General features: G+C 43.0%; 1 protein-coding gene across 1 annotated transcript in view; it reads right to left on the reverse strand.

The window, feature by feature from the left end:
• Positions 1-3,570: 3,570 nt before the first annotated feature.
• RBM28 (RNA binding motif protein 28) overlaps positions 3,571-20,855 on the reverse strand; it is a 29,248-nt gene continuing 11,963 nt past the window's right edge. Inside the window, exons 11-19 of the mRNA XM_002913421.4 lie at positions 18,364-18,437; positions 17,280-17,415; positions 16,219-16,283; positions 14,087-14,245; positions 11,479-11,628; positions 11,092-11,166; positions 8,513-8,769; positions 7,791-7,890; positions 3,571-5,178 (exon numbers count right to left, since the gene is read on the reverse strand). Coding sequence (XP_002913467.1) covers positions 5,044-5,178; positions 7,791-7,890; positions 8,513-8,769; positions 11,092-11,166; positions 11,479-11,628; positions 14,087-14,245; positions 16,219-16,283; positions 17,280-17,415; positions 18,364-18,437 — 1,151 coding nt within the window. The 3' untranslated portion in view covers positions 3,571-5,043. The remainder of the gene's footprint in view (positions 5,179-7,790; positions 7,891-8,512; positions 8,770-11,091; positions 11,167-11,478; positions 11,629-14,086; positions 14,246-16,218; positions 16,284-17,279; positions 17,416-18,363; positions 18,438-20,855) is intronic.

Here is a 20,855-nt window from a genome sequence, read left to right on the forward strand (position 1 = left end):
AGTTCAACAGAATGAAATGAACTCCTACTATGTGTAAATCATTGTCAAGTCCTGCAGAGTATGTAGGAAAAGTGTGAAATATAAGCCCTGGCCTCAGGGCCAGGAAGGAATTTCCTTCTGTCAAATGGCCAGTGACAGAGGTTTGGGATGACTCTGCAGCAGTGCAGTCCTACGTCTGATAAATGGCGGCGGGCTCTGGGCAGCACGGACGTCTAAGGAAAACTGGATTAGCCATCCATCAAGACGCTCCACTTGTGGGTGGTCCAGTATTCTGGTGACTCTGCAGTTTCCTTCTCAGAATTAGCTACCAGGTTCAGTCTTGTGCCTCCCATAATCCTCCCAGTGTATTCCCTCTCAAGCACAGGAGCCTGTGTGCGGCCGAACGCCCGTTCAGAACCAGAAGCCAAAGTAATTGCAGATTAACTTATCCATGGCTGGCCCACAGAACAGCACCCCAATCAATGAGCAGTCTCAGACTCTGTAATCAATCCTGGTAAGGAAGATGCATCAGAACAAGGATTAGAGAACCAACATAAGACAACGCCTGTGGGTAACTTCTAAATCAGTCAACCTTGGACAAAGGAAGTCTGAAAATCTCTACCTGGCCTGAGAGAAACAAAGCAAGCTCCTGCCGGCCCTGGAAGCACCAGTTAGGGCTGCGTGGGAGAAGGCATAGGTGAGCGTCATCCGAAACAAACAGAAATACCAATTTATCTTGGGCATCCTCACAGTCTGATGATGTAGCTGTTGCCACGACGGAGCAGAGAAGTTTCAGAAACTTGCCAAGCTGCATGGGCAGAGCTGCTACTTCTATGACAGAATTGGCAGATGCCTGTCAATCACATCTCAAAAAGTGAGCAATGGGGATATAAAGCAGAGAACTAGCTCCTTGGGTCAATCAGAGGGCATAAGACTGAAGATTCTGGGTGGTCAGCACTCACTCTGGCAGATTTGACCTCCTGCTTCCTCAGATGGTTGAAGGCCAAATACATGGTGAGAAAGGGATCTCTGGTGCCCTGAGGCTCCAGGCTCTGAAATGCTTAGTTGGAAAAACTCTTTTCAAGGCAAAAACATACCACAAGATGTTTGGAAGTATTTTGAAAAATGAATTCACATTCAGCCATAAAAAAGAATGAAATTTTGCCATTTACAACAACATGGATGGACCTAGAGAGTATAATGCTAAGTGAAATAAGTCAGTCAGAGAAAGACAAATACCTTATGATTTCACTCATATGTAAATTGAAGAAACAGAACAAACGAGCAAAGGAAAAAAGCGAGACAAACCAAGAAACAGACTCTTAACCATAGAGAACAATCTGATGGCTACCAGAGGGGAGGTGTGTGTGGGGGAGATGGGTGAAATAGGTGATGGGGATTAAGGAGGGCACAGGTCATGATGAGCAACAGGTGATGTATGTGATTGTTGAATCACTATATTGTACACCTGAAACGAATATAACACTGCATGTTAGCTATATTGGAATTAAAACGAAAAACTTAAAAGAATGAATTCACACGTCCTAACTCTGTCACAGAAGCTTACAGAACTCACTTTAAGACATTTGTAACATAATGCTTGTTGCAAGCTAACCCTTAAAGGAAGGGACTGTACCTCCTGGATCAGAGCCGATTCCTCAAAACTACCAAGTAACCCCCCAAAAAGCAAAGAAATAGCACACAATCTTAAGACTCTTTATTTAAAAGAAAGATTTCTGAGCCAGGCTACCGTAACCAAGCAGGAAGATACTACTGAAACTTAACAGTTTGACTGAAGGCATTTGGTCTTGGATGTTAAAATGTTTGTTGTTGTTTTTTTAACTAAGCGGTCTGTACCCCTACCTTCCTCTTTAATTCAGAAAATTCCATTTCATGAAACTTTAGGCTCTGAAGTGAAGAAGTGAGCACAACTCATGCATTAACACTCCCAACGCAAAGGTAAATGGAGCTGCCCAGATAACCCCCGGGAAGGTGTCCTGAAGGACAATACCATATAAGGAAGCTGGTTGTTGAGAAAGTGGATGACTGGTCCACACATCACTTTTTAAAAGAACTGAGCAATAATACCTTTCCAAGGTTGCTCAAGCTATCAGAAGAAGCATCTGGATCTAAGAGAATATGGCAAAATTATCTGAATGAACACCAATTTTTATCTATTCTAAATGTTAAGATATATTTTTGAATGTTAATTTAGAGATATTTATATTACCCCAGAAAAGTATCTGTTGAGCAGAGCTGGCCAAGAGACAACAGACTAGCTAACAGGCAGGTGGTGAAGAGTCAAGTCTGTGTTTACCTTAATAAAGTATCTTGCTCCCGCCACAGTGTACAGACCTTCCCAGGACAGATGTGTGGCCAAGCTATTGCAAGAACGCTCCAAACTCCCCAAGTCATACTGTCCCGAGAGAACTATGGAGATATAGCCCCTGTCCTCTGGTTCTCGCCCAAGAAAGGTTTTTAAGTATTTTCAGGGTCTCTCCTTTATCCATTTTTAAACCAATTCAGGGCATTTTTGAGCATTCATTGGTTCCCAAGATACTTGAACAGCCATATCCCTAGGGTTGCAACAGTTCTCAAGAAAGCATCATTCATTATAGCACCAGGCCGGACTAGAGAGTCAAGAACATTGGGCTATTATTTCCAACTCTTTCTCTGACCCACTGAGTATTGTTTCTTCCCTCCTCTTTTCATTCAAAAAATACTTACTCCTTACCTACTATGTGCCAGGTTCAATTCTAGGTGCTGTGTCTCCAGCATCAATGAGAGATCAAGTTCCTCTCACAAAGCACACATTCGAACAGGGGAACAAACAAATAATTTCGGATAGACTGAGCGCTAGGAGGAAGATAAGCAGAGTAACAGGATTCAGTGATGGGGCAGGATAGAGAGGAGGGGAAGAAGAGCCCTACTTGAGCCAGGAAAGAGCTCCAGGAGGGGTTACAGCTCAGTGGAGATCTGAGTGATAAGCAAAAGATGTGAGGGAAAACCTCTCCAGGCGAAGGGAACAAACACAAAGGCTCTGAGGTTCTTCCAAAATCCAGTAGAGTCAAAGGAACTGAAGGAAGGGCTGGGAAGCCAAAGATGAAAGAAAGGGAGAGATGGATAGAGACAAGCAGGAGAGGCGGCAGGGGCTGGAGAGCCGAGGGCACCGCCTCTTGGGCGAGTTACACCATCTCAAGCCTCACACAGACTTCACCAGGACCTAGTATCTTCAGGACACTGCACAGAGAATGATGACGTCTGCTTTAGAAAGGGGCCTCACGACTAGGTTGAAGACATAAAGCCCATCTTCAGGTCATTCTGAGGCCAAATGTTACTCAGTTGACCAATCCTTACGACCTCCTCTAGCCCAATCCCCAGGTACTGGAATCCCCTGGCAATATCCTGGACTTACTCTCCTTGGTCTGTTCCAGAGATGGGACCCATGCCCCTCTGACAGCTACACTGAAGTTCTTCCAAAATCTGATTCCTTGTGACTTTTACTCATCTGCCTCCATATATCCTTCTGGGCTCTACCAACAGCTAATAACACTCCAAGAATTCCCTTCTCAGGCAAGTCAGGTCAGTTTCTTTCAGTTACTCATCTGACTTTCTTAACTTTTTATTATGGAAAATTTCAAATGTCCACAAAAGCAGAGAGAACAGTATAATACATCTCCATTTACCTACGACCAGCTTCAACAACAATCAACTCATGACCACTTGTGTTTCCATCTCTCTGATTTCCTTCACCAACCTGGTCATTACATTTGTCTCATAGGTGTGGTATGGCCAACCCAGAGTACTGGCAGTTGACTCACTGGAGACATCCCATCTCTACTACTACAGCTAACGGTCCTATTACATGTGTGTCAGCCATACTGTTGCTTCATAATGTGAATTCAATCAGCTCAACTTCTCCAAGCAGAACTTGTGCAGTAGGGCTTTTGAACCCAAGTGAAGGAATTTATGTTTGCTCCTATGATTTTCATCTTGTCAGATTCAGCCCATTCCTTCTGGCTATCACGATCTCTTTTGAATCTAGACTCTCTAATATTTATTCACCATCCCTCCCAGCTTTTGTGATACCTCTAAAATTTTGGGAAGTATTGAGTCATCTCTATCCTCTCTGAGTTTAAAAAAAGAGTATGAATTTGAATGAATGAATTAGAAAAAGGGTAGAGCCAAAATGGATCAGAGAAAACCTTAGTTCAATTCTACTCTGAAGATGAGAAAACTGAGGCTCAGAGAGTCTGTCTGGGTCAAGGCCACCCATTAGGTAAGGCAGGACAAGCTGGAGCCTAGGCCTCATGCTCACTGCTCCCTCCACCAACCCCTACCTCTGTTAAGTCCTGAGGAGAGAGAATATGGGTCATCACCAGCCAGGCTAGTGACAGTGGGCCACTGCAAACTGATTTCTAGTCAACTGCCCATAAGAACCCACTCATCTGGCAAACAATTATCAGGTGTTGCTCTCTGCCAGGCCCCACTGCCCTGAGTGACTTTCCCAGTCTCTCCCACTCTCAGAGATTAGGTTGGAAATCCTTTTTCTCCGTTCTTACTTAATTCCTGCATTATGTAGAACTATGTAACTGAATTAGAGTTAGGAATGTAAAAAATGTTCATAAATAATAAAGGATTCACATCTATTAGAAATGAGAAATAGTTTGTTATTCAAAAAGCCAAAAAATAGCTCATTTAGAGGAGACACTTAAAATATACATCTTAAAAATTCAGCCTTCAAGAATCCTCTTTACAACTGCTTCCATTTGAGAAACAAAGGGCTGAATGGGTAATAATTACAAACACAATTCACAGAGTAACTTGGATAATACACAAAAAGCATGGCGATGTTTTTCTGAGACTACTTTTTGTGGTTCACTAATCACGCACTGGGGAGGGCCCAAAGTTCAAATGTGCACAGCCCAGGGGGCCTCCCAACAAAGTGGCAGTGCACTGGGGAGGAAAGGGGGTGTCCTTCCCTCAGAGAATAACATTAGGGGGTAGAGAGAGACCTGGGAGTTCGACTGAGAATCCAGCTTCTTATCCAGTCCGCTGCCACCATCAACTGTCAAACCATTTGCTCCTCTTTGCAAGAGGCGCTCCTTTAGAAGGTCCCAGTAATTTCTGCTTATATTGTTCGACCAGCTGGTTGAAGCGGATTTCGGTCTTATTTCCCTTAGCCTTTTTCCTAGGGGCCTACAAATGAAAGGTAAGGAAAAACAAGATAATCAGTTTCAAGCACTGAATGTCACCTTACCTTTATGCCACCCAAGAGAGAAAATAAGAAATCGTGTCGGCCACAAGAAGTGGACATTCAGAGAGTGATCCTTAGAAAAACCCAAAATGAACCATCCATTGGCAAGAAACCAGACCAGGAATGCCTAAGAGAAGGGCCCCACTAAAATACCGTGCAAATGCTTCCGAGCTCTCCCTCTCAACGCTCTTGCGAGAAATCTTCTCGCAGATGAGTCAGCCCAGAGTTTGCACCTTCTTGCTGGCCCTTTCCTTCAATGCTAATGAGATTTCAGAGGTAGGGCTCTATATGATAGTACAATATGGGTCAGACTTCCCAGAGGCACAGATTCCTTGAGTAGAAGCTAATGCTTCTTTTACCCTTGAAACTTAAAAGAAAGGGACTAGGGAAGAGGAAAAGAAATCTTGACCTCAAATGTTCAAGAATGCAGAACTACAATGTCTACTAAAAGGAACTAGGGCTGTTTGGAAAAATGGCTAATGCCAGGACCAAGGAAGAAACATGTAAGATGAGCTGGGACATCTGGTTGTACCAGAAAGCAAGGACACCACCAAAGACAGGGTCATATCGGAAGGACTCAGGAGCCAACCTGAAGTACCTTCTGCTAGCCTAAACGGGACAAAAATAATAACTGCATTTGATTATAACACATCAAGTATATAAAAACTCCAGAATCTATAATACTAAAAGATCTTACTGGTCACCACAGGAGGTTGGTAGGGCACCAACTCATTACTTTGAAAACTGATAAAGGGAAATGAAATCAAGCATTTATCCTGCCTTTCCTATACAAATGGTACTTCATGGTAACCATATAGTTGACAAGGGAAGATTTTTTTTCTCTAGAATTCTAGCAAAACAATGCAAAAGAACTGAAAACAAAAAACAAAACCCTAGAAAATCACCATTCTGCACCCCATATTGAAATCCTGGATCTAGACAGTAATCATCAATGGGGGCTAAAACCATTAGGTGAGAGACTGATGGGAACTCCACAAACGGAAGACAGGCAGACAACCTCTAAGCCTACAGGTCTATCGATCAACCTGAGCATCACTAAAAATGGGGTAACCAGACCTTACCCGCCTTAGGTTGCTAATGCAACAGAAAGCACCCAGCACCACCCATGAAATACTCTTGCCAAGAAAACTGAACTTGAGGGGTGCCTGGCTGGCTCACTTGGTGGAGCACGCGACTCTTGATCTCGGGGTCATGAGTTCAAGCCCCACATTAGGTGTAGAGATGACTTAAAAATATATAAAATCTTGGGGCGCCTGGGTGTCTCAGTCGTTAAGCGTCTGCCTTCGGCTCAGGGCATGATCCCGGGGTTATGGGATCGAGCCCCACATCAGGCTCCTCCACTGGGAGCCTGCTTCTTCCTCCCCCACTCCCCCTGCTTGTGTTCCCTCTCTCCCTGGCTGTCTCTCTCTGTCAAATAAATAAATAAAATCTTTGAAAAAAAATATATAAAATCTTTACAAGAAAAAGAAAACTCGACTTGAATCAAACCAAGCCTATTCATCTAACTACCAGTTTACAGGCAATACGGGGTACCACAGCAACAGGTACATGACACCAGGCAGCAAGCAGCTAACCTCACAATGTAATCCATTCTAAAGGGCAAATCACTCAGTTTCTCCAACAAATCATCAGCATGGAAAAAAGGGGGGTGATGAGGAAGACTGAGTATTACAGGAAAAAAAAGATTTAAGAGATATAAAAACCAAAAGTAATGTGTGGACTCTGCCTGTATCTTAATTTGTACTAACCAACTAAATACAGAAGAATATTTTTGAGGTAACTGGAGACATTTTAATATGGGCTGCATATCAAATGATATTAGGGCTTATTAATTTCATTAGATATGATAATGGCATAATATATGCATATTTTTAAGGCCCAGTCGGTTGGAGATGCATTCTGAGGTATTTTTCTGAGCAATAAATCCCATTTTCATATAAGGCATATTTACATGTGTAGCAGAGTTTGCCTTAATATACTCTGGGCAGGGGGCAATATGTATGAGGAACAGGTGAAACAAGAGAATTGTTAAAGTAGAGAAACTAATATGTGGGTTCTTTCTACTTTATCTATTTAATTACTTACTTAATAACTTATTTCTTATTTATTTTATTTAAGATTTTTTAAAGTAAGCTCCATGCCCAGCGTGGAGCCCAATGTGGGGCTTGAACTCACAACCCTGAGAGATCAAGACCTGAGCTGAAATCAAGAATCAGATGCTTAACTGACTGAGCCAGCCAGGTGCCCCCATTTCTTTTTAAGTTTATTTATTTATTTTTAAAAATATTTTCTACATCCAACATGGGTCTCGAAGTCATGACCCCGAGATCAAGAGTCACATGCTCTTCTGCCTGAGCCAGCCAGGCGCCCTAGGTTCTCTCCACGTTTAGAACTGCATACCTTAACAGCCTCTAAAAGAGGGTGCTGCCATCCAGAAGCCCTTTCTTTTTGCTTAACTACTCAGGGCACACAAGTGGCTACCAGCCGTGGCAGAGCCCTGCCATACCAAAGCCTCGTGCCCCATAGAACTCACCTGCTTGGAAGGTAATGTCTGCTTCTCGGACTTCAGCTGGTTCATCTGGGGCTTTGGCTTTTTGGGAGGGAGAGACTTGACTTTGCCTTTGTCCCGCAGCCTGAAATAAGAGGTCAGGTAAGTGTCACTCCAAGTTCTCCCTCTAACTGGCACCTCCGAGGCTCTCAGCCACAGGATAAAATTTTTTCTTACACTGGCTCTTTCTGAGCCCAGGATAAGTCATTCTAAAAAGGGAAACTGTAACAGAATACCCTAAGGCTCCACATTTGTATACTTTTTTATTTTGGCTTAAAACCCCAAGGGATTCTCAAAAACCGTCATTTATTTAACAAATATTTTGTAAAGACTGACTTTTGTTGATAGCACTAATCTGTTGCCTCAAACAGGATCTGCAAGATAAGCTCAAGTAGGTGGTCCTCAGCTGACAGAGACAGCCCTCCGGATGGGAGGAAGCTCTTCAGAAGAGGAAAAAGATGGCATGAAAGCTGCCCTAGGAGTTCCTCCGATGCCCCCTCTGCTAGTCCTATTCCGGCCTCCGATTGTTCCAAGAGTGACATCTCTGCTAGTGTAGACAGGCTTGCACATTAACCCTTTATAGGGGACTGACACAGTACTAAATGTACCTTTCATCCAAACGGAAGCCACAAAGAGGAAAAGGGCTAAGCAAAACCAAGCCCTCTTAGAAGCCACCAGCTGTGCTCTGCCATCATTCTGCATCTCACCTGATTTTGGGGCCTCGGTGGGAGGGGAGCACGAGGACCTTCCTTCTCTTCTTCCCATCAGGCAGCTCCACCTGCTCCACTTCAGCCTTGGTCTGGAAGCCTGTCCACGAGGTCGAGTGCACCTTCCCCTTCTGCTCTGGGGGGGCCTTGCTTTGTCCCTGTGTGTGGTTTTGAGCTGATTTCCGTTGCTGGACTTTTCCAAGTGCTGGTTGTTCCTGCTGGGGCTCACCAGTTGCAGGCTTGGATTTCACTTTTTGCTGCATAAAACAAGAGACTGCCATCTAGTTTCTGGATGAGGTTTATTTGCTGGAAACACTCAGCAGAAAAGGAGCTTTACGAGAACTTAGTGGAAGAAGGAGAATCCTTCTCCTGAATAGTCAGAAATTATAGGAAAGTGAATACAAGGTCACAGGCCCTGACACAGTAACAGATGGTTACCAGGTTGAGGGACACAAAACCACCACCTCCCTTTCCATATGCGGGAACAGGGGAAAGTACATGCACGCCCAAGACTCTAAAGCCAGTAGGAAGAAAGAAAAAAGAAAAACCAGTAGCATGGGGCAATTATTAAACAAATGTGTGATGGGAATCCCAGAGGGAGAAGAGAGAAAGGAACAGAAGAAATATTTGAAGTAATAAGGGGTGAGAATTTGCCAAACTTAGTGACAGACGCTAAACCACAGATGCAGGAAGCTCAGCCAAACACCAAACAGGATATATATCGACAATTCTCCACCCAGGCATATCACACCAAACTGTACAAAATCTAAAGACAAAGTGAAGATCTGGAAGAAGGGGTGGGTGCAAGGTAAAGAACACCTTACCTACAGAGGAAAAAAAATAGTATTACACTGAATTTCTCTTCAGAAGCCATGTAAGAAAGAAGAGAACAGAGAAATATTTAAAGTTTTGGGGACAAAAAGTCACCAACCTAGAATTCTGTACCCAGTGTATCCTTCAAAAGTGAAAGAGAAATAAAGACTTTCTCAGACAAACAAAATGAAAGGAATTTGTTACAAGGGGACCAGTCTTGCAAGAAAGGCTAAGTGAATTTCTTCAGAGAAGGAAGATCACTGAGGTCAGAAACTCGAATCTACAGAAAGAAAGGAAGAATGCTAGAGAAGGAATAATTGAAATAAAGACCAGGAAAAGATGCTATGAGAAGGAAGGCATAAAATACGTTACAGATTTATGGTGAACTGTACTAGAAGGAGAAAAAGAAGACCCACATTAGTGTAATAATTGATACAACAAAGATCGATTACATGCCTGTAATGTGCCAGTCTGTTTCTAAGGTAAGGGTACAGAGCCAAAGAATAGCGTCTACCTTTGAGGACTCACAGCCTAGTGGAGGATACGAGACACACAAACAAGGCAAAGTGAAAAACTAATGACCTTAAGGAAGTTCATGAAAGTACAAGTTATGAGGTCTTACCTCCTTTGAGAGAGGTGGGAAAATGCTACCCGAGGAAGCACACTTGATCCGAATGCGGAAACTGTGTAGAAGTCAGTCAGGGAAAGAGGCACTTTTACACAGAAAGAGCAGCTCATCTTAACGTGTTTCCTCTTTATTACATAAGTGTAAGCAACAAATAAAGCCACCTGAATCGTTTTTAAAGCCACTAGTTTCAGAATCACTCCCAAGCAATAGCTTAAGGCAGTAAGTCAGTTTATACCTAGGACAACAAGGCTGCCTCGAACAAGAACCAGGTCCTAGATTTTCCTACCCGGGACCGGTATGAACCGCTGAAACTGCTCTTCTATTAGCCAGGCCCGTGGTACACAGCACAAGGAGTACAGATGCTTGGTATATAAGCAAAGTCAGGCACATTATTGATGAAAGCTGTAGCAGTTACGGTATCAAGAATACTCTGGCCTTCTACGTCCTAGGGCAAGAGGGGTGAGAGAATGAGTACTGACTGTGTGCTGACCACACACTGTTACCATCTAATCCTTATCAATCATGTGAGGCAGATACTGGTAATCCTATTTTACAAACTAAACTGAAGCTGAGAGAGGTACTAACTTGCTAAGGAACTCAGGGGTACAGCCCGAGTCTGAACATGACTATTCGTGTTCCCGTTCTTTCCTTTACACCACACTAGATTAAAAACAATACTAAAACTAACAGGCATCACGTTTCTGGAGCTATCTAAGAAGAAAGAAGAATTATGGAAGAGATAGCTGAAATCTACAGCAACATAAAACTTTCATCTGGGTCATTACCTTTGACAGGTATGTAACCAAACATTGCACTGGTATTGCTCATTGCTAATAAAATCAGCCTGATTCTCCTCTCTCCTTTCTTTCCCCTATGTGGAGCTATCACAAGAAAGGCCGGCAGAGAGGATGGCCTGGAGAGTTCTAGGGAACTAACAGTAAAGTGTTAACACCTAATGAGGTAGAGCCCTACGTGCAGAACCACAAACTGAACAAAATAGGAGTTTAAATATAGCCTGAAAAAAACTGTTTTAACAGAACTCTACACTTAAAAATAGTAAATTTTATGTTATGTGTATTTGGCCACAATTGAAAAAAAAAAAAAAGAGCAAAAACAGAAAAACATTTTAGTTCTGTACCAGGCTGCGCTGAATCCTCAGTTCCTTTATTTTAAGTTTCCTTCGATCTTCCAAAGAGAACTCCACTATCGGTCTCTGTGTCAGAAGGAGAATGTCATTCATTAGATTTCTTAGTTTCTGAGTGCAGTGAGCTGAGCTGTCCCCCACCACTGCCCCCTCTCTCCTGCTCACTTACTCTACTTAAAGGTAAGGGGCCATTCTGTAAGCAGTCTATCCAATTTAGATTTCAGTTCCCTCTAATCATCTATCAGCTGAATCACTGCTTATTCCCTCCATTGACTCTTCCCCACCACAAACAAGTCAAGAGGACACTGGACACAAAGGAGAGAAATGGTTTTCTGCAAATGGCCCTCAGAGGAACAGGTCCACCCACAGGCTGAGGCTCACCTTCAGAGGCCCAAAGATCTCTGGATTGTTGTTGATGTGGCGTAGGGCTGTCAGGGCATGCTCGTGCTCCTGGAACTCTGCGAAGGCATAGCCCAGGGACTGACCCTTAACTTTGCCATGCGCTCCTTTGAGGTCTCGCATCACCCTACACTAAGAGTAGAAGAAGAGAAAGAACCCATGATTAAAGGATGAGAGCATGAACAGACTCACTGAGAAATCAGGTGACTGGGACAGAATCCTCATCCCTATCACTGCCGCAACAGTCATACTGGAGTAACACTTACCACTGTCTTATTAGAATACACCTACTGAAAGCACAAAACCAATGAAACAGATACTTGCTGGCTTCTAAGAGTTTACAGAGATCAACAAAAACCTATAAATAATCATGTAAATAAAATACCCCCCCCAATTATAACAGTCAACTGTGGACAATACATACAAGTTGAGAGGTATGTGGTACTTTAAATGGTGTAAGTTATCACTGAGGATGAAGTGCTGTCCATCGATTTCATCACTGAAGCAGCCACTCAGAAAGGAAATTACTAAAGAAGGAAAAGAAGGCCTGATGGCTTTAGTTAAGAAAGACTGAGGGGCTCCGGGGTGGCTCAGTCGGTTTAGCATCCGACTCTTGATTTCAGCTCAGGTCATGATCTCAGAGTCGTGAGATCAATCCCCACGTTGGGCTCCTCACTCAGCAAGGGGTCTGCTTCTCCCCCTCTCCCTCTGCCCCTTCTCTTTCTCAAATAAATAAATCTTTAAGAAAGACATTCAGGCATGGAGAAGGGCCTGCCTAACATACAGCCTCAGGATTATAGGAAGAAGCTTTAGCTGGCTTTGCTCAGAGCTCAGATCTTCTCTGGCATGATTTTTCCTTAAATCCTTAAGCTGAATGTAATGTGTCCTGGGGCACTGAGGATACCATAACATAGTAGCAGTCTTGGAAAAACTGACTGTTTACATGCTATTTCTCCTGGAAGCCGCAGTTCTGATGTAATGGAGACATCGAGGTATTAGGACACGTGGATGCTGCATTTGGTATACTTCTAGTACCTACGCTGTCCCTACAACTGTGCCATGTACTGTAGGGAAGTTAAGTAAAGCTTAACACCAGGTTCCTGTCCTCAAGAAGCTTATGATCTTGCTGAGATACCAAACCTACACATATTAAAGAATTACAGAGACAATTCAAGGGGCACTGGGGTGGTGTAGTCAGTTAAGCATCCGACTCTTGTTTCGGCTCAAGTCATGATCTCAGGGTAGTGAGACTGAGCCCTGCGTGGGGCTCCATGCTCAGTGTGGAGTCTGCTTGAGATTCTCGCTCTCCCTCTCCCTCTGTTCCTCCTGCTCATGCTCTTTCTCTCTCTCAAACAAATAAATCTTAAAAAAAAAAAAAAAAAAGACAATCCCCTTAAAATGACAACAGTATGAGTTTCTTAAAAAATAAAGAGAAAATTCAATACAACACAAATATTGTAGAACACATAAATTTCCCTAACTGGGGGCGCCTGGCTGGCTCAGCTGGTTAAGCATCTGCATTCAGCTCAGGTCATGATCCCAGGGTCCAGGGATCAAGCCCTAAGTAGGGTTCTCTGCTCAGTGGGGAGCCTGCTTCTCCCTCTCCGTCTCCCTTTGTGCTCTCTTTCCTTCTCTCTCTCTCAAATAAATAAATAAAATCTTAAAAAAAAAATTCCCTGATGACAGGTTTTCAACGTACAGGCACTTACTAAGTATTGTGGATGCTGATAGGAGAAATTACACAACTGACCTCTACGCCAGTAACACTTTGAACAGTTTTACTAAGAGTGGTGTCAGATATGTGCTGATATGTTCACATTCTCTCATGTAATTCCCCAAATACCAATGCCACACATTTTGAAGAGATTTTCCAGGATCAGGAAAACAGTTTACAGTCACAAATCAGAGCAAAGTAGATTTATAATATTGGCTGTGTTTTTCAATAAATACAGATAGAGAGATGACTATGTTCCAGGTACTCTGCCAAGAACTGGGAGCAGTGACATACCTGCTCTCAAAGAGCTCTGGTCGGGAGAAAGGACCAGCAGACGACGACAGGCCGGTGTGATAGTAAATGCCGTGACAAAGGTTTGCAGAGGGTGGGGCAGAGAAGTCTCTGTACTCGCACAGCAGTCTAACCAAATCTTGGTGCGAATCCCGTGTTTGTCTAACACAACTGCTGAAGGCCCGCATGGCTCTCTGTGCTTCCCACACAGCACTGAGGACTCTTTCCATACAATAAGAGCCTAAATGGCAGTACAATGTTCTTCTAAAGAGCAAACTACACAGATTATTTTCTCTGCGAGAAAATTAACATTACGGCACCTGCTATGCTGAGCACACAGCAAGCAATCAAATTAATCCATGAGGGCGGACGCCTCCTCATATTCTGCTGCAATTTGGACAATACATGTGAAAGGCAGTTCTAAGAAGAGAAAACAAACAAACATGAAGCCTGCCAAACTCAGCCTCATCTGTTGACAAAGTGCCCAAAAGAAACTGTCAATCTGCTAGCACCACCTCAGAAATAAATGCTCAGTCTGAGCCAGGAGGAGTACCAAACTCTGGAGTGGGCAGGGCCAACTCTCACCTCCTTGAGGCGCACCCCCTTCTCCCCTCCGGTGGCATTCAGCAGCAGCTTTCTGAGCTTTTTGTCATCCACACCCTTTGGGAGGTTATGCAGGCAGAGCCTGGTCTGGGAGACAAAGATGTTCTGGTCCTTGAGTTTCTGATGCTTCAGCAGCTCAAACTGAAAGAACAACAAATTGTTAACAATATAATCCACCCATGGGGTGCCTGGGTGGCTCAGTCGTTAAGCGTCTGCCTTCGGCTCAGGGCGTGATCCCGGAGTTCTGGGATTGAGCCCCACGTAAGGCTCCTCCGCTGGGAGCCTGCTTCTTCCTCTCCCACTCCCCCTGACTGTGTTCCCTCTCTTGCTGGCTGTCTCTCTCTGTCAAATAAATAAATAAAATCTTAAAAAAAAAAAAACAATATAATCCACCCTTTAAAAATTCAAGTTCATAATTCTCCAAAAGGAAAGAACTGTGAGCACCCCCCTATCCAATAACCACACGTATGGACAAAAGAAGGGAAATCACCTATGCCTAGCATAGGGAAAGAAAGGTTCAAAGAGGCAAGATGGTGGGTAGGTGATAAGATCATGGGCTCTAGATTCAGACTAAATTGGAAATCCATCCCTACCTGGAGAATTTACATGAAATTTTTTAAGCCTCAGTTTTTCCCTCTACAACGTGGAACTGCAGGTCAAAATACCAATCTCTCAGCACTGACGTGAGGCTGAAATGAGGTAATATACAAAAACATCCCAAATTCAAAACCCGGCCCAAAGCAATAATAAATAATACTGTGGTTACCCTCTATGCCCAGTCCTTATCTGCCCACCAACTCAAACTAATTATTTAGTCCTTCCAAAAGGAAATGGAATTTATTTAAAGAATACTTGATAGAATGTTGTTTCAACTCTGCCACCTTGAGGCAAAACACTGTCCCTGACCACAGAAATGAATTTTGCTTTAGAGCATTGGCCTCAACTATGCCGCACAAAGCACCAGTCCCAGGGCAATGTTTGCTAAAGTGAGAGGATAACATTCTTCTCCTGGTGTGTTTTTTAAAATCAGATTAGTAGAAAAAAGTTTTAAAATAATTTTTTCTTTTACCTAGTCTTACTTCTGCTGTTCCTTATTTGGTAAAGGTACTAACAAATCACAAAATAAAAATACTCTGGAAATGAATGTTAAAGGGCTACTTGAAGAGGCTCTCATGCCTGAGTTCAACAGCATGATTTTTCTCCCAGGAAAAGCTGTGCCTGCTATGAATTACAATGCATATAATCTACTGAGCTTTTTGCTAGAAAAATTTGTTCTAAGGGAAAAGTAAATGTGTCACTATCATATTGTGATCAGAAAGGACATACAATGCCCCCACAAATACCATGATTTCCAGATGTTCACTACCAAAAAAAGTTGTGAACATGAGACTAGAAACTGTACACAGGAAAAACACACTGCCTCTTGGTGTCATCATATTCTCATCTCTGTTCCTCATCTTCTGCACCTTCAAGCACCAAAGCTCATTCTCTTAATGGACATGCCTCTTTATCATTCTAGGCTGGCTTAGCTTTTTGAAAGTAGGCTACTCAGGCAAGTTAAAATTACTGGGAATGAACACTACTAAGCACCAAAGAAACTCAATGATATCAGTTATCAGTGGAAACTCCCATGATACAGAATTTTCCTAAGATGATTTTATAATCTGGACATAACCCCCTACCAAAAAGGACATCTTACCTCTTCCTTTTAAGACCCACATTTACCTCCTTCCCTACTAACTCCAGCCCATTCTGATCTTCCCTTCTTAGGTTATTCTGCCTTCACACTGACACCTAATTATATATAGCCTTAGCTTCTAAGTGTCTATTCCATTTTGTAGAAGCATACGATTTGGCAAACATTTACTGCTGAGCATTGGGAAATTAAAGAATAAGACCCAGTCCTTATAATGGCATTCAACACTCACATAGGATGTACAATATTGGGTTATTTGCTGTTTCACCCGTGCACTTCCCTCTAACAAGACTGTAAGCAAGCAGGGTCTGTGACTGATGCTTGGCTCTCTGCCAGGCACCTCCAGCATTCAATAGTTATTATTTATTGATTTATAAGAAGTCATGCAGAACCTGAAGGCTGTGCCTAATCTACCCACCCGTTCTCTTTTGGCCATATCAGCAGCGCTCACACCCTCAGCAGCCTTAGTCCCAGCACGAATCACTGCAAAAAGAGGGAAAAAGGCCAAGACATCAGCAAGGGAATTTTCACTGAGCAACAAGAGGAATGTGATTTGAATGATGCAACCTCGTTGTACAGGGCCCAGAGGACTATGCTGGCCAGGACATGGTGGCATTTGGGTAGGTCCAGAAATAGGCTACAGGGCTAAGTTCTCAGCTCTGTGCTGCTCTCAAGGACTAAAACTGAACATTTTGTGAATTTGCTCCACTTCTCCCTCCCTCCCCTCCAAAAGCTTCATGTGTATGCCCAACATCAGATGGAAAGGCCTAGAGGAAGTTCTGAAAACAAGTACACTTTAGGTATTTGGGATACAAAAATGCTCCACCTATAACCTGCCCTGGGAATTTTACTGTTCCTCGTGTACTTGGGGGTCAGTACTAAGCTGTGAGTTAAGCCAACCTGAAACCAGCCACCTGGCCATACAGAAGCCTAGAACCAAAGGCTAAGGGCCTTACATCACTAGTCCGGGCTGTGCAGCTGTGCAGCAGGTAGGCTGACAGTGTATGACCTAGAGGAAGGGATTCTTCCGGCTTGTTTTATTTTTAATTGAAGCTAATTTCCGATTATCTTTCTGACATTAAGGGAAAGGTACTGGGTGCACATTTTAAATCTATGAATAATTCAAAAGAGTAATTTTAGTCATAATTTTCAACTCCTTCAGAAAAACTATCAGAAATCATGACAAGAAGCAAAGGTAATTTGGGCTTTTCCTCCCTCTTTGCCCCGCGAATCCTCTGATCTAAAGGTCTCAGGCAAGCAGGCAGAAAAGAGAATGGGACTGGTTAATCCACAAACTGAGTGAAGGCTTCCTAACAGAAAGCCCCATCTGCTAAAGTGGAATAATAACGTAATGCTGTCGAAGAGGACATGTGGGTTTTGAATTTGAAACGTGCCCCCAGACCTACTGTTGCTGGTCACTGTCATAGCATGGAGCCCGCTACTCAGAAGCCTGGTTCACGTCTCCCTTCCACTACTCACAGCCTTCTCGGGCCAGGTAGAGGTTCCGGGTTCCGGTTGGCTTCTTCACCTTCTTTGTCTGGAGCTTTGCAGCCTCATCACGGGTCACTGCCAAGTCGACCCTGAGCTGCCGGCCATCCAGTTTAAGCCCACCACCCTGTAACAAATTACAACCCTCTCTCTTAAAATTCATAATGAAGAGAGACTAAGCACCCAACAAGGAATGCCAAGGAAAGGGAAAACTGCAAATCCCAATTATGCTACGGAACCCAACCCGCGGGATGTCTTAGCCCAGGTGGCTGCAAGTGGACCACTGAGCCTAACATCTAGTACAGCTGTGCGAAAGGCCGCGTGTATACTTAGCGCAGTCAGTAGTAACGTATTTTAAGGGAGCTGATTAGGCCCAAAGTAGGCCCAAATTGAGGAAAACTGACCTATATATAATCAATTTTTTTAAATTCTAAAGAAAGCTAATGAAATGGTAGTATTAACTCAAGAGAATTTAAGAGATAATGGCAATACAGGTTAACTTATCTCAAAACAATATATACTTGGTTATAGAATACACAGAAAAATCCATCACCCATACATTTTCTCTCATTTACTCGCTCCACTTTATAGATGACCTTAATCTCTTCCTGTCCCAACCTTTCGTGTCATCAGCCTAATGATAAAGGCTGATTAATAAACATTAGATACATTATTATACCTGTTTCCTCACTTATAAAATAGATATAATAACTGATCTTTTTTTTTAAGTATGCTCCATGCCCAGCGTGGAGCCCAACATGGGCTCACAACTCACAACCCTGAGATCTAGACCTGAGCTGAAGACAAGAGTCGGACCCTTAACTGACTAGGCCACCCACGCACTCCAATAGGTATAATTTTAATTAGCTTACGTACCCCTATAGAACTGACATAAGGAATAAATAAGGTAATACATGTAAAGCTGAGTGCCTAACACACACCAGGTGTTCAATAAGTGTTAGCTTTATTATTATTATATTAGTGATAGTACTAATAAAGCTGGGTATAAACAGCAGATGCTGGCTTTGGAGTCACTATGCCCTAAGTTAGGGGGTAAAAGAAATGTCCTCCTTACCTCAGTCTCTGGAGAAGCAGCTTCAAGGCATTTCTGAGCTGCTTCTTGTGTCATGAACTGGGCAAATGCACAACCTGCAGAGAAACAAAATTAAGTGAGATGCCAAACTCCCATGGCCCAGCAGGATGCCAAAGACGGCGCTACAGATGGTGGCAGCCTGACACAGAGTGGAAGGGGGAGCAGCGTCCTTCTGTTAGGTGCTAGAAGACAGGCACTGCGCCAGGCGCTGAAGGTTCAAAGATAAGACGGGACAAGTGCTTACAGTGAAATTTTACTATTACTTCATCTTTTCCAATGCTTCTTAGAACTTTAGTCTCACCACTGCTCTCCTTAGTAAGAAAAAGCCACAAGATATGGGAGAGAAGTTCCACTTAAATCAGCATTATTTACTGCTTGCCTTTTAGAGAACTAAAAAATGAGGAAGGAACCACTTAACCTGAAATTAACTACAGATCTCCCTGTCATCAAAGCCACTTGGAAGACATCAGATATGGGCAGAATGACCTCTGCAAGTCGAAGTCCCTGGCCTCTATCACATGAATACAGTAATGAAACAGAAAGCCGTAAGCTCAATTCTTGACTCATACCCTCAAATTTGCAGAGGCTCACCTGTCACTGGTTAGATGCAGAGCCAATCAGCCATCCTAATTTCTGCTATTGATAAAAAACAGTTTTTATCAGCAAAGAAAAAAAGTTCACCTTACAGTATACTCCAAAAAAGAAATACAAGTTTTGTAATATTTTGTTAGTATTCCTTTATACAAATTTAAACATTTCCTCATGTATAAAAAAAAGGTCATGTTTCCTAGAGCTACTGAGGCATTGATTTTTTTGTTCCCTACAAGAATGAATGGCAGCAGACTGAGACAACACACAGGGCAGGCCAACCCAAGAGTCACCATCTAGGTGAGGTCTTTCCTGACTCCTCCAGGTAGGGCCAAATGCCCCACCCACTGGGCCTCCAATCACAACTATTACAGCGCTGGTCAGGTGACATCTTCCCAGACAGAAGGAATGCCTCAGGAGTAAGAGCCATGTTTCCTGGCTGCTAGCACCTACCATAGTGTCTGGCATTAATAGACACTCGATAGGAAGAAACAAATAATATGGAAAGAAAGGAAGGAAGATGGGGGGAAAATGTTCTAATTGACAGATGAGCTTATTCATCCAAAATGAAGAAAATGGGTACTTCTCTCTAAATGTATTTTAACACTGGAAATTACTGGGTCAGTATTGGGTTTAGTCTTAATACTTCCCTAAAAGTCTACAGATAATTTTTAGCTCTCCTAGACAGCGAAATGGCATGCTGACAGGGATAAATGGTAGGAGGCAGCCAAGGCTGTGTGAGTAGGCAAAAAAATTCAACAAGAGCTGGAAAAAGACAATGTATTTGGGACACCTGGGTGGCTCAGTCAGTTGAGGGTCTGCCTTCAACTCAGGTCATGATCCCAGGGTCCTAGGATCGAGTCCTGCATCAGGCTCCTTGCTCAGCAGGGAGCCTGCTTCCCCCTCTGTCTGCTGCTCCCCCTGCTTGTGCTTGCTCTCTCTCTGACAAATACATAAATAAAATCTTTTAAAAAAAATGTATTAAAAAAATAATAATGCAGGACACCTGGGTGGCTCAGTCCGTTAAGCATCTGTCTTTGGCTCACGTCATGATCCCAGAGTCCTGGGATCCAGTCCCGCATCAGGCTCCTTGCAGCGGGAAGCGTGCTTCTCCCTCTGCCTGCCGCTCCCCCTGCTTGTGCTCTCTCTCTCTCTCCGACAAATGGATAAATAAAATCTTAAAAAATTAATAACAATGAAAACTATGCTTATTAAGATTAACTCTCAGCTAATATTAATAGACTGAGAAAGAGAATGAGCAAGTCAACTATTGACTACATTCTGAAAATACCAACCCAACAGACTACTGCACTCAAAAAGAAACAAAAGATATCAAAGTAAAGCAACATCCTACAGTACTAGGCACATCCTATGCAATTCTAGTTGCCCATTTTTAGAAAAACATACTGAAATGGATAAGGTCCAAGAAGTATAGCTGAGTATTGGAGTTGAAGACACATTAAGTGATTACTTCAGTCGAACCTACTCATTTTACAGATAAGAAATTGAAGCCTGCAGTGGTTAAACAATTTGCCAAAATCACCCAGCTGGTCTACGGCTCAGCTACAATTAGATCCCTAATCTCCAGGAAGCAGTTCAGCTTCTTTCCATCAGACTGCCCTACTTATAACTTTTTGGCTAAGGAAAAACCAAAAATGATCAGGTCTTATCAATTTGGAAAGTAAGGTTTAGAACAGAGGTTCTTAACCCTTGAACAGATTCCAGAAAGCCCACAAACTCTCAGAAGTGGCATTTTTCTGGAGAGAGGGTTCATAGCTTTTGCTAGATCTCAAAGGAAGCAAGAATCAGAATGAATTAAGAATTCACTGCTTTAGGAGAATGACTGCAGTTGACGAAATCAAAGATAACAGATAGACTGAAAAGTT

This window comes from Ailuropoda melanoleuca, chromosome 1 (genome assembly GCF_002007445.2).
Source record: "Ailuropoda melanoleuca isolate Jingjing chromosome 1, ASM200744v2, whole genome shotgun sequence".
Lineage (NCBI taxonomy): Eukaryota > Metazoa > Chordata > Mammalia > Carnivora > Ursidae > Ailuropoda > Ailuropoda melanoleuca.